General features: G+C 51.5%; 1 protein-coding gene across 2 annotated transcripts in view; it reads right to left on the bottom strand.

Moving 5' to 3' along the window:
* Window positions 1-2201: 2201 nt before the first annotated feature.
* EPHB1 (EPH receptor B1) overlaps window positions 2202-13443 on the bottom strand; it is an 87929-nt gene continuing 76687 nt past the window's right edge. For both annotated transcript variants that reach the window (XM_087738916.1, XM_087738915.1), the window contains 2 exons: window positions 11997-13377; window positions 2202-2536 (listed from right to left, as the gene is read on the bottom strand). In XM_087738916.1, coding sequence (XP_087595042.1) covers window positions 13269-13377 — 109 coding nt within the window. In that variant the 3' untranslated portion in view covers window positions 2202-2536; window positions 11997-13268. The remainder of the gene's footprint in view (window positions 2537-11996; window positions 13378-13443) is intronic.

Below are 13443 nucleotides of genomic sequence, written 5' to 3'. Positions count from 1 at the left end.
CTCCCACCAGATCCCAGGGGTGAACCCCACTAGGGGCAGCCCCCCCATTGCACCCCACAGAGCATTGTGCCTCCTGGGGAGCCAGCCCAGCAGCGCTCGTCTTCCCCTCCCCGTGTCAAGAGCAGTCCTTGCTCAATTTTCTGCTTGCGGTGGGGTAAATCAGGAGTTACTCGACGGCAATTGAGTTAGGTTGGCATCAAGCTAGTGTGCCAGAGTATCAAGTATATTGAAATTTCTGGGAGCTGCTGCAGAGTAATTGGAGCCAACATGCTGCTTCCATTTTTCAAACCTGAGAGCCATGAAGGAAAGATTTTTCATTTTGAGAGTTAGTCTCCGTTCTGGCTGTGACAGCTGCCTGTATCTATATTCAAAGCTCAGGAAAACTTTTTGGGCTCTGTGTGGCCTTGGTAAATGACATCTCGTTCAAGCTGGGATGCCGGCAAAGCTGGTGACTGGTTACCCCCCCAGGGAAAAAGAAAAAATGCAGGGGCCATAGCCTGCAGCTGTATAAAACCCTACCAGTGAGGTGAGGCTCCACTGGGGACTGCCCCAGAACAGGCAGCTGCCTGGTGAGGGCAGGACTGGCCCAAGCCCTGCCCCTGCTCTGCTCTGCTAAGCAGCTCTGGGCTCTGCTAGCAACCCCACACAGCTGCCCAGGCTCCCCGGCCATCCTTCAGGACCCCTTTAAGCCATCAAACTGTCAGCAGGACTCCTCCAGACCCTATTAAAAGGCTGTTCCCAGGCAAGCTACTTTGGGAACGATAAGCACTGACTGTAAATTTTGGTTACTTAAGGGGAAAACCTGTGTAAGGGATATACCCTCTCTGCGCCCCAAATCCCAGAGGATTCAAGAAACATGAACATTCATTTAAAGCACACCGGTAGCCCATTAAATCAAGTTATCTACTCAATTAAGGATGCACAAACAACTTCAGCTCTGCCCTTTGTCAGCCGCTGTACATTTGCATCTTGCATGTCCAAAGACCTTCCAGGAGGCTGGATTTTATGGCACGGGTGCTCTGGTTTCACTTGTCAGGATAGGCTTGGCACACCCACACCCCCCCAAAATCCCCAAAACCTGTTACTCTGGGCCTGCAATCCTCCCCGTGTACAAAGCGTGAGGCAAACGTCCCTGCACGTATGCAAGCCTGGGGCAGAAGAGTCCTGCCTGCAGGGACCTGGAGCCGTCACTATGACCACGTGAAACTCACTTGCTCAAAAAAACCTATAGCAAAAAACATCAGCTCTTAACGACCCCGGAGGTGCAGCAAGAACTCAGAAAGATCTCTCGATAGCAGCCGTGAGAAAGCCCCACATCAGCAATACCACTGATGAGAATTACAGGGCAGCAGAGACCTCGGGGACGTGCCAGCCCCACCTACAGCTGACCCAGCAGACGCCTCCCTCCCTGTAAGCTCACCCCAAAACCACAGGGCATGGGAAGCCCGTACCCCCCACCTTGAAAGCTCTCCCAGTAGCAGCTCCTCTTTCTGAACTCCAAATACCTGGGTGGTGGTTGCGTATTTCTAAATCTATCCATTTACAAAACTTTCCCATTTTATCCCTCATGGCCGGCTGGAGGACATTCCCTGTGGTCACCCAATGCCAGCAGGGTCAGCTACCCTCAAGTAGCATCACCCGGATGGGCTGCGTGGTCCCAGCTGGATAAAATGCCCAAGCATAGCCAATGCAAAAGGAAGAATCCACTTTCCTGCAAACATTTACAGTAATCCTTAAGGCAAGCAGGTTCAAGCTGAGCATCAGCCTTTTAATCGACAGGCTCCAGCAAGACTTGGGAAGCAAGGAGCTGCCATGGTCCCCCAGTGCGGACGGCACTTTCATCCCAGTCAGCACTTCCAGCATGGCTTCCCTGAGCGATTGCACGAGGGCTTTGAAATGTACTTCGCGGAAAAACCCATGCCAAGAAAATTCCTCCTCCTGGCTTTTTTGCAGCAAGCAACCTCCGATAGGGATCGCTGAGAATAAAGTAACTTCATTTACAAACCAGAGAGCCAAATCTGATAGACATCAAAATTCAAGGTAACTCAAGGAGCGATGGAGCGCTGCCAGTTCCCCAAATGAATATTCATGGCAAATATTCACCCAGCTCCAAGCTGAAGAGAAACCGGCAGCAGAAAGGCCGCCCCTGAGAAGGGGAAGGAGAGGGATCAGACTTATTTCATCATTTTTATTGAGTGCAATTTTCTCTTTAGTACAATATTCTCTGAAAGTTACTGTTACAAACTCCGACAATTTCAACACAATCAACAAATTGGGGAAGGGGGGGGGGGGGAGAAGGGAAAAAAAAATTACAAGGGGTGAAATCTTTTACAGACATCTCACTGGTTATGTACAGGACAGGGTACGGCCAGCTGGCACAGGGCATGACGTGCCTTGGGGGGGATGGGGCTCCCAGGGCACTGTGGAGACCTCCCAGATCATCATCTTGTGGGTGGCGGGGGGGAGCAGTCCCTGGGGAGCGGTGTCAATCCCCTCTCTGTCGCTGCTGCCTGGCTGCAATGCTGGACTCACGCCCCTGCAAGGCAAGAGGGAGGGAAATGAGAAGAGGGTGAGAATTAAGCACGTCCCATGCTCGGAGTTGCAGCACCTCCCCAAAAACGCAGGCTGCTCCTTTGCAGCCGAGCCCCCCCACAACCTCCCACCCTGCAGCCGGTTGGGACTGCACCCCACAAAACCCAAAGACTTCTTACAGCAGTTACAGCCTCTCAAAAAAAAAAAAAAAAAAACCCCACACACAAAAAGCAGTGATTAATTAATATGCTGTCAGAAAAGTGACGATTTCACTGAAAGCTCTCAATTTTTCCTTGGGGGAAAAAAAAAAGAATGGAAGAGACGCATTTCTTTGTGAAGCCGAGATGCTTCAGAGAGCAAAGGCTGAGATTTGATTTTGGGGGCAGGAGGGTTACTGTGTCCCCCAGCAGTGAAGATGCTTTTTTCCCCCTTTCTACTGCAATATGAGCAGCCCCAGGTCTAAAGCAGGAGCAAACCACTAAGCACCAAATCACTCTTTCCAAAACAGCAAAATCCACCCATTTTGTCTGCTGTCAGGGGCAAACTAGAAGGTCTCCGAACAAAAAGAGCAGACCCAGGAGAACCTCCTTCTCACCCTGCAACCAAGAAGTGCCACGCAGCAGCAAAACCCCATCATTTAGACGCTTCAGAGAGGCAAAGATGCTTTTAATATACTATTGCACCTTGGAAACATAAAGGAGCCACATTAAATAACAAAGCAATTGACCGCTGCGTCCCTTTGCTGGGCCACTGATAACTGGGGCTCGCTGGCATAATTATTGCCGGGTGTCTCTGTGCCTCTCCAAACATACCTATGCTTTCAAAAAAAACCTCCAGCTGTGTCTGACATTTTGCTCCTATTAAAATTCATCATTCTGCTGAATGAAAATAATTTTTTGAGCAAACCCAGGTAGTAATGAAACTTTTATTTAGTAATTTAGTGTTTGGCAGAAAAAGGGGCATGGGAGAAAGGGTAAGAGAAATTGAGATTATCTTAAAAAAAAAGAGCTTCGGCTGAGAGAAAAGATATCGCTGTGTATTTCTTATGCACCAGGGTCCATTTTCGGTGCCATGCTTGGAGATTCGGTCTCACGGCTCCCATTAACATTAATGGGAGCAGAACAGCTAAACGGCTGGAAAAAAGCGACAACAGAAATACAAATAATGTTTTACAAGAGGCAGCAGATGCAGGGCACAGCAGACGATGCTGAACATGCTGCTGAGCTGGGCGGGTCCCCAGGGACCAGTGTAAATCAGGATGGTTGCACCCAAGTCAGTGGGGTGACAGCGATTTATATTGGCTGCGGATTTGGCCACATTAAAGCTGAAACTGAGAAATGGCTCCAGCCCCTGGTTCCGCCACCGCCTTCCCCCCACGGCCTTTCCCAGCTCATTAGTCGCAACCACCCAACCTGCCTGGCAGCAGCACAGCCAGGGGAGGCTTTGGGGGTTTATATTCCCCTGGGGAGCCTGCGCCTTCCCTGGGGTGGCAACTGCCGGCTTGGCTCTCCCATGCAAAAATGATCCAGGAGCAGCTACAGATGATTTGGGCTGATCCCAAAGGACCAGAGGGACAGGTCATGAGCAGCTGGGGAAGAACAGGGAGGGAGCAGCGCAGTCAAGCATCCCCCAGGTATGCAGCCACCGAATCACGCCACTGTCGCACATCATCCTCCCCGTGCTCTGGCATGGGAGTCCCTGTAAAGCAACGCGGCGCAAAGGGCTTTGATCTCAGCCTGTAAGTGTTGGTGTGACGCAAATAGCAATAAAAAGGCCACATTTGTCAGATGAGAAGCCATCCTGTAAGAGAAGGTGTTATCAGCATCAGCATGGCCATAGGGAAGTGAACGGCATGGTTGGGATGCAGGGAGCATGCTGGCCCCGGGGCACTCTCCCTTTCCGTGCTCATGGGAATGGGGCTGCCGGGGCAGAATTACAAATACCTAAAACGATGAAAGGATGGATAGCACTGCAAGCCCAGCTGCTATTACTGAGCACTGCTGCAGAAAAGGGGAGCATCAGGTGGGAGTGGAGAAGGGGTGGAGGCATGCGTGGAGCTGCCCCCAGCTCTGGGAGCGTCCCAAAGCCATCACCGTATCACTAACCACTCCTGCGAGCCCTCCCCAGGCACCAGCCCAGCTACTGCCCTCACCCAACCCTTTTGCAAAGGGGAGTCGCACCTCGCTGCCGTTCCCCTGGGACATTGGGGCAGGAGCCTCCCAGCGCCCCTCCCCAGCTGGGATCAGGACACAGTGCTGCTGCCCAGGCGCTAACCCCAGCCAAAAGACTGGAGCCTGAGTGCCAGACCACCGGCAGCCTCTGGCTGTGGACACCTCCCCAAAATATTTATACTGGGAAATCTGAAAATAGTTCAGCCAAAGCATGGTAGCGAAAAATAAACAAACTGATGTGCGCATGTTTCACAGTCGCCTGCCCATGGAAGCCCCCACAAGGCTCCAGTCCATGTTTCCAACACGAGGCTCACCTTGCTCCTTAGACAACACTTGGCAAGATCTGCAACTCCCGCTGTCAGTCCTGCTCGATGCTAATTAGCATTGATAATTTCACTGATGGTGACCATAATTTTCCTGCCCTCTCTCCCCACCTTCGTGCAAGGGTTCAATTGCCTAATGAGACCCCTGAGGATAACCATCGAGAGAGGAGCAGGTTCACCCCCACCGTGATGTCAGCTCCTGAGCAACGTGCGGGGATGGGAGAGCAGAGAAAGAAAAGCCACAGCCCAGGCTGGTGGACGGGGAAAGCTGCTGAGCCTTGTTTACTTGGGGACACAGAGAAAAGTTCACTCCAATTAATTTTTTTAAGTGGATAGGCATTAATCCCCCTAACACTTATCTAGAATTAACACAGTCTTAAGTAGATTTTTGCCTAATCCACTTCCACGCCACCCTGAAAGGGCGCGTCTGTTTTGGGAATGAGCGGAGTTCAGCTAATCCACTTAAAATTCATGCGGCTGGTTTGTTCACATTAACCTCCTCCAGCGTTTCATTCCAGAGATGGGCCAGGAGACCACAACGCCATCCCGCCTCTGCCACCGGTGAGGCCACTCATCCACGGGCATCTCACCTAGCAATGGCACTGGTTTCTCCTTCGCTTGCTGTCTGTGTGTTAGGAAGTGCTTGGACCCAGTGATGTCTCTAAAACAGTCACTACAGCAGAGCCACGCAGTGGGAGACAGACAGCCAGGGGCTTCATAGTGTTTTTAAATGCTGATGGACAGAGAGGAGAAGGAAAGCAGAAGCAGTGGAGATGCTCAAACACAGACAGGGAGGGAGCAGGCAGCTCTGCCCAGGCTGGAATGATGCTCACAATGCTGCTCCAGAGGATGGCCAGCCAAAGCCCAGTGGCACAGGTGGCCCTAGGACTCCATCCCCAGCGTGCCAGCAGCACTGACAACCCAGAAAGACCAAGAGACCAGATTTAACGCCATGGATGCTCATAGTCCCCAGTGACACATGCCTGGTCCTCATCTCGCATCTCCTCCCACCACACACAGCAGAGGAGGTCCTCTCCTGACCGGAGCAGCTGTGTCTGCTCCTCTTTCCATGCCAAGCCCTGGGATGGCAACGCAGCCCGTCAGGGTCCAATGACAGACAGACATGAGCCAGCACACCTCTCCTGAGATGCAGATGCAGAGCCAAATCCCAAGGGCAACAAAAATGGGAGAGCGCAACACGACAGCAGCTCTCACACCTCCCAGAGGCAGGTTTTAGAGGAGGCTAAGCTCAGCTGGGACAGGCGCAGCCAGTCCCCCATGGCAGGAGGGCTGGACCTCGCTGGATCTTTAAAGGTCCCTTCCAACCCAAACCAATTTTATGAAAAACGTAAGTTGAAACGAGAGCAGTGGGGAAACTGCTGATGGGGTAAAACACCTCACCACAGGAGTCCCATCAGTGTGGACTTCACCTCTCCTCCATCATCACTTGGGAAGTTTCTGGCTCTTCCAAAATCAAGAGGCACCTCGTTGGGAACAACCGGAGAAGGTCTCCTTCAGGGTCTTTGAAAACAATCTGGATGGCACCCAAGCTGTAATTAGACCAGCATCCATCCTGGCAGGATCTTTCATGCAAGAGGCACCAAAGCAGATGATGACGCGGGCGTTAAATAACCCCGGGGACGTTATGGGAGCAGGAGACACGCAGCACCTGGATGAGTGCACGAGCTGGATGTGAAACCCTGGCCCCAACTGCCCACCTTTCCATCTGCAGTTTAACGAGGATGGGGGGCCTTGGAGCTACAGTACGTTTCTGAGACCTTGAAAATCTGCCACAGGGTCTGTAAATCCATTCCTCATCTTAGAAACCCATTGATCCTTTTTTTTTTTTTAAAGTGAAATTCAATGTTTAAGAGTAATGATTTCCAAGTGAACAAGAATGGCTCAAATATATCAGCAGCTTTTATGGATCAGAGGCAAAAGCCTTAACTCAGACCCTAACGAATGCAAACATGTCTGTCCCCATCGCAAAACAACAGCATTTGTGGCAGTGTAAAAAAAAACCTTCATCGGTGATGCCCAATGATTTATCTCAGGCCACGGGCCAGCTGTGATGCTCCCCTGGCTCCCACAGGGATGTCCTCGACTGGCTGGCAGGCAGGGATGCAGGCAGGGATGCAGCCAGCTTTACTGATAAGACCTCTGTGAACCAACCCTGAAACAACCCTTCCCTCCCTCTGAATCAAACACCCTGGAGCAGCATCCTCCACACCAGCTCATTGGGAAGATGCCATCGCCCTGCAGAGGAGTGGAAAGCAGAAGAGAAGATCCTGTAGGGCTCAGGCCGGCGTGTGGGGAGCTCCTGGAGCAGAGATGGAGAAGAGAAGGCGGACTGGGGGAACGACAGCCCTGTTTTCTCCTAGGGAAAGGAGCACTACAAGCACCAGAAGCTGACAGGCTCAGAAATAATGGTCTGAGCTCGCTCTTATTTAAAAACCGGCTGCCTGCTGTTTTCATCGCAAGCCCAGCTCTGACTTGCAGCAACATTTAAAATTAAATATACATAAGTGCTTTCAAAGAACTGTTAATTTGAAGGTCATTAAATGGCATAAAATACATTTCTTTTTTTTCTAGAAAGAGGCACATAATAACGGTATTAATACATGCTCCTCTTCCACATTCAAAAGCTCACTCTCTCCCTGGATGTGCAAGTGGCTGAGTTCACCTTCTCTTGCAGTGGCACGACATCTCATTTTAATTACTGCTATTGAGAAAGCTGCTGTCTCCTTCATTGCATGCGGCACAGCCCGCCAGGGATGGGGTTGTATAAAAGACACGGCAAAGCCCAGGGGGAAACAATGCAGCTGAATTGCCAATGGGGATTTTTGGCAGGGGGGGATGAGGGAGCAGCACAGCGGGGCTGGCACCGGAGGACGCAGAAGGAAGGGGGCAATGAGAAAGTCAGTTGGCAACACTCAGTCCAGACGTGACCATCTTGCCCACCAATTCTCACACCGAGACCTTGGGGCAAGCTCAGAGCAGGGGTTTTGTAGCAAAATGTTCCTTTTCTGATGTAATGCTACATGCAAAAAAGACAAAGCCAACACAGACACACACAAAAAAAAAAAAAAAAAAGACACAAAAGGGCTGAGGTTTTTGCAGTTGCCATAGAAATGTAGAGAAGGAACTGACAACTGCAAAGCATTTCCGTGAAAGCACGGGATCAGAGGCGAGCACGAGGTGGTCTCACTCGAAGGTGATCCGGGCGAGTGGCCACATCTGTGTGCCGCTGCTCAGCGCAGGGGCGGGATGCAGCCAGAGGAACAAGGCGCCACAGCCAAGCATCAGCTACAAGCCGTGGCTGGGGGCCTGGATCCACTCCAGTGGGGTCCACCAGCAAAGGGCACCTCCCAGCACCAGCACCTGGTGGATGAATCCAACAGGACTTTGTGTGATGGATGAACCCCAGCCTGGAGGAAAGGTCTGTGGAGTTGGTTCACTTTGGTCAGAAACACCTTTTTCTTCCTTTTATTTCTGTGCAAACCAAAAGTTTGTGGGGAAAAAAAAATTTTTGAGCTATCCCTTCCCCTTTGGGATCAAAGAAAGGAACTCCAACACTGACCACAGCATGGATCAGAAGAAGGCATGAAATGGGAGCTTCCATGTTTAGACCACACTTAGTGGTTTCATTTTTCTTCTTTTTTTTCACTAGTTCTTTCCCCACATTTGGCAGAGACCCTCCACATTGGCAAAGCATCCAACAGACCCAACTCTGCATCAATTCTGGTCCACAAAAAAAGCAGCAGCATCTGTAAGGCAGAGCGTCCTGCCCCAGGTCCCACTGTTGCCTGTGGCTCCTGTCCCATCTCCACACAAGGTGAACCCAGAGCATCCTGACAGCTTCTGCATCACATCACCCATGGAAGAAACTTGAATGACTTGGACAGTGCAGCCACGTGGTTACGGTCAAGTGCCCAGGAGTCTCCTGTTGATGCAGAAAAGTGAATGTTGGCAGCAAGCCTTGACTTAAGAGGCACCTCTGATGGTGCCCTGCACCTCCTACCCTAGTGAGAGCCTCCTCCTTGGCATCTGACAAAGGGAAAGAGGGGCCAGTCCAAGGACACACAACCCTGCTGTCACGGGCAGGCGGGGATAATGCTGTCACTCCTGGACAGAAAAGTTTTGTGGTTTGGGAAACTTATTTTCCTTGAAAGAATAAAGCAAAATGGTCTGACAGAAGTCTTCTGAATTTTTTTATGTTGTTTTTTCAATAAAAAGCAAAAATCAAACATGGCTATTTTGCACTTTCCTCTTGTTTTCCATTATCAGATCAGAAAAGTGACAGCTTTTGGTGAAATCTTCCATTTTGGATGAAAAGCTTTTTATTGAATGGCAGGAGAGCAGCGGGCCTGTGGTGGCCCTCCCTCAGGTATCACCTTGACAGCAACCCCCTTGGCCAACTACGCCTCATCACCAAAGGGATTTGTTTGCACCACCTTCAGTCTCCTTGCTCAGCCCTGAGCATCATCAATCTGTTGCTGGGCTCTCGCCTGACCCTGGAGGGGATGTTTGCAGGCCCCTGAGCCACTGCTGGTAGACTCATCCCACTGACCCAGCATGAGTCAGAGGTGCCACCCTCGTGGCAAGGGCTGGTTAGAACAGGTGGGACATGGGAATTGCCTGCCACGACACAGCGCAGGAGACATCAGATGTTGGCTCATTGGGAAAAAGCAGCAGGGTAGTGAGAGCAACAGCCTCAGCATCACCAACGGGCACTGCTGTGGCCATGTGTCATGGATGAGCTTAGGATGGTATATGAAGCTTCTCTGGGGCTGAGACTGGTCTGGAAGACATCACCTCCTCACCCAGCCCATGGAGCACCAGGAATGCTGCATGAACCCAGACCCAACACAGCCCTTGACTAGAAGCACAGTTCCATTTTCCTTGCTTTCCAGCCAAAAAGAAGAGCGGGTGAGTACTGGGCTGAGTTAGCTATATCAGCAGGGCGTAACAAGAGTTTAGAAGGCATCTCGCGAATTTTAAGAGGTCAGGATGGACCCTGCTGTTCCTTGCACTGTGCAAATGCTGCGCCACTCTCAGCCGAAAGCCTCTCCCCCCTCCATCGGCCACAGTCCTGAGGCCCAGACATGTTTCCTTCCCATGCTGGTGACCACAGCACAAGTTTCTCCCTGGCAAGAAACCTGCCTGCAGCCACCCTCCCACGTGCAGAGAGAGCAGTGGCACTTCTTCAATGTTTTGCAGCATGGGTGAGTCGAGGGCTGGGGAAGGCAATGAGCATTGCCCACCCCGGGAAATCAAACCAAGATGTAAAGCAGGACTCCACATCTCCAAGAGCATCCAGGCTCCTGGATAGCCAGTTCATCCACTCATGGGCACCCATTTTGCTGGGCTGGATGGGTAGGACTGAATGATTTATATTAAAGGTTTTCTATTAAAAAAGGGCTGTGGTGCCATCGCATCATCCCACCAGCCCCAGGTGCAGAGCGAGGAGGATGCTGAGCAGGGCTGCAGGACCAGCTGCCTTGCAGGTGCTTGCACGGCCAGGCAACATGCAGCAGGGGAGTCATAAAGGTGGAGTTTTGATATTTAGCCTGTGTCGCTGTCATTCATTTCTTTAAATGCCTTTAGCTTCCTTCTAATAAAAGAGAAATCATAAAAAAAACCCACAAAGGATCCTTCACCACCGGCGAATATCAATGCAGTGAGGCGGCGTATTAGTATGCACAGCACCTGCTCCATCTGCATGTTGTATTCGGTGTGACAACATCCTGGAATACAGATTTGGGCCATGAGTATCCCGAGAGGTATTAGCGATCATCTATCAGACAGGACGAGGAGCAGTCCCTGCTGTTGTAAACAAGGGGTGTTTTTCTCTGCCTTTCTCTGGGGAGAGTTCAGTGATTTGAAACAAGCTCATTCCTGCATCTTGTTAGTTCCTGTTCTTCAGCAGAGCGGTGGGTCGTCTTCCTTAGACAATTAAAGAAATAAAATTGGAGGTGTAAAGAGCACCCTATCACTTGGTTCCTTCATCTGCTGGTGGTGTCAGCCGCCATCCTCCCGAACCAAGCATGTGCTCCCCACAGGACACGCGGAGATCCCTCCAGCCAGAGAGCACCCCGATAGCCCCAGCACGGGGGACAAAACTCACACCCAGGACATGTGGACAGGCGCTGGCAGCAGGCAGAGGAAGGGCTCAGTCCCTCCTGTTCAATGGCAGCAAGCAAATCTGGTGAGGCATCTCCGTGGTGTGGATGGACGTGGGGCAATCCCATGGTGCAGACAGAGATGGAGCAATCCCATGGTGTAGATGGATGTGGGGCATCCCCAAGGCAAGGACAGGCAAAGGGCAAACCCACAGCGCAGATGGACACGAGGCAACCCCATGGCACAGACAGACACAAGGCATCCCCATGGCACAGCTGGATGGGGGCATCCCTGTGGTACAGGAGGATGTGGGACACCCCCACAACATGGAGGGATGCAGGGCATCCCCACGGCAGGGATGGATACGTGAGTAGCATAGAGGGTTTCTTGTACACGTATGAGCCACCGCACCACCAAATTATGGCAGGGACCAGCAGCCCTCGAGGCACAGCTGGGCAGCCTGCCCGTGCCGCCGCTCCCCCTGCCACATGGGTGCTGCTTGCTGCCAGCGTGGTGCCTGCAAGAGCGCGGTGATGGATCATTACAACTCGCACACAACCGTCTAAGTAAAAGCCTTATTAAGAGTTCATTCATTTTATAAACTCTCAGCGCAATCCACAGAGGGAAGTTAGATTGCCCAGTCTTACAATATTCTGTGTAAACACTGACATGCGTCTAGTAATTTTAACTAGATCAATTTGCAAAGCAGACCAACGATGGAACAAAAAAAAAATCAAATTAAACACGGGGTAATATTCACTGGGAGAGGCTTTAAGGAAGCGAGCTGAAAAATAGAGGAGGAGGACAGAGGGATGGACAGAGAGGTACACGAGACAAATGGACCTACCTCTGAAGCCATGAAACCTAAGTCTGTAATTCAGTATCAAAATCCTTAGGTCCACAAGATGGGGAAAAAAAAAGTCCTCCATAGCCATCTTCTGTGCATCACCGAGGCTCTGGACGCCTTAGCAGTCTGTTTCCCAGAGCATCTCTCCTCCTTCTCCAGCAGTCACCAACCCAGTCACAACCACGCAGCGGCTCCTCCGGTCACGTCCCGTCCCGTCCCGTCCCCGCCACGCCGGCCCGCCCTTTGCGTCCTCCTCCCCGCTTGCAGGACTGCTGAGCGCTTGCTTCGCTGCTGGGCACTCCCCTGCTACCTCCCACTCCCGGGGGCTGTGGGCACAACCCTGGGCCCCCTGTTCCCCCCAGGCTGGGAACCAGCTGGCTGCTGGCTGCAGGGTTGGCGGTGATCTTCGGTTAGGGACAAGCAGTGAGTCCACAGTAGGTTGACAACGTATACTCGCGCACGAGCGCACACACACACGGGAACACCTCTTTCTGTTTTCCAGGATGGATTTTTTTTTTTTAATCCTTTTTTTTCCTTTTTGCAAAAAAAATGCAAGCAAAAGAGAAAAAAAAACCCAAGGTTTTCTATTGAAGGTACATCTCTTCTTCAATATGAAGACATTAACTGGATTGAGTCGGATCTCCCATGCAGTGGTCAGTGAAGTCCTTTGGTAGTTGCCAGAGCGGCACCCAGGTAGGACGGCAGGGAGCTGCGGAGACGTCTGAGGACACTTCCACCCAGTCCACGAGCAGAGAGAGGAGCAGAGTGAGCAGAAAAGGCTGGGGCAGGGAGGGAGGGTGAAAGAAGAAAAGAAAAGGAAGGTGGTCTCTCTGGATGGGCTGCTCCATCTTGTGCCTCTCCCTTCCCCAACAGCCCCTTTCTCCTTCTCAGTTTCAACCACTGCTCACTGGTGGTGGGATTGGAGTCTGGTCTCTAGGGTTTGGGTTTGCTTCCCCAACGCATATTGGTTTGTCTTCATTGTTTTTCATCTTTGTTTTTTTTTGTTTTGTTTTTTAAATATATGATTTGTACATATTTATATGTATTTATACACTGTTCCCCATGACATTGGTAAGTGTGCTTCTGTTGGTGAGGAACGGAAGTCACCAGTTAGAGATGAGTCCCAGGAACATCCTTCGTCTGCGGTCACAGTCCCCAGGCAGCGGCAGCATCTCTCCAAATGCTGCCCCGCGGCGCCCGTCAGTTCCTCCCCTCCCACCTCTGCCCCTTGCTGCATGCCCTCCCCATCCCCTCCCTGTCGAACGAGGGACATCATGCCATCGAGGTCGGAGACTGACTCATCTGTACTCGCATGGATTGGACGCTGTTCAGGATCTTCTTCTGGTGCCCAGCCAAAGTCACCCCTATTCTCAGGAGGTCTCTGGAAGACAGACAGACAGAGGAATATGAATGGGCACCTGTGTATCTGTTTTGGCCATCTCTGAGG

This window comes from Nipponia nippon, unplaced genomic scaffold (genome assembly GCF_047370975.1).
Source record: "Nipponia nippon isolate SJK-2023a ecotype South Korea unplaced genomic scaffold, ASM4737097v1 scaffold_7, whole genome shotgun sequence".
Lineage (NCBI taxonomy): Eukaryota > Metazoa > Chordata > Aves > Pelecaniformes > Threskiornithidae > Nipponia > Nipponia nippon.
This window is presented reverse-complemented; position numbering and strand designations above follow the sequence as displayed.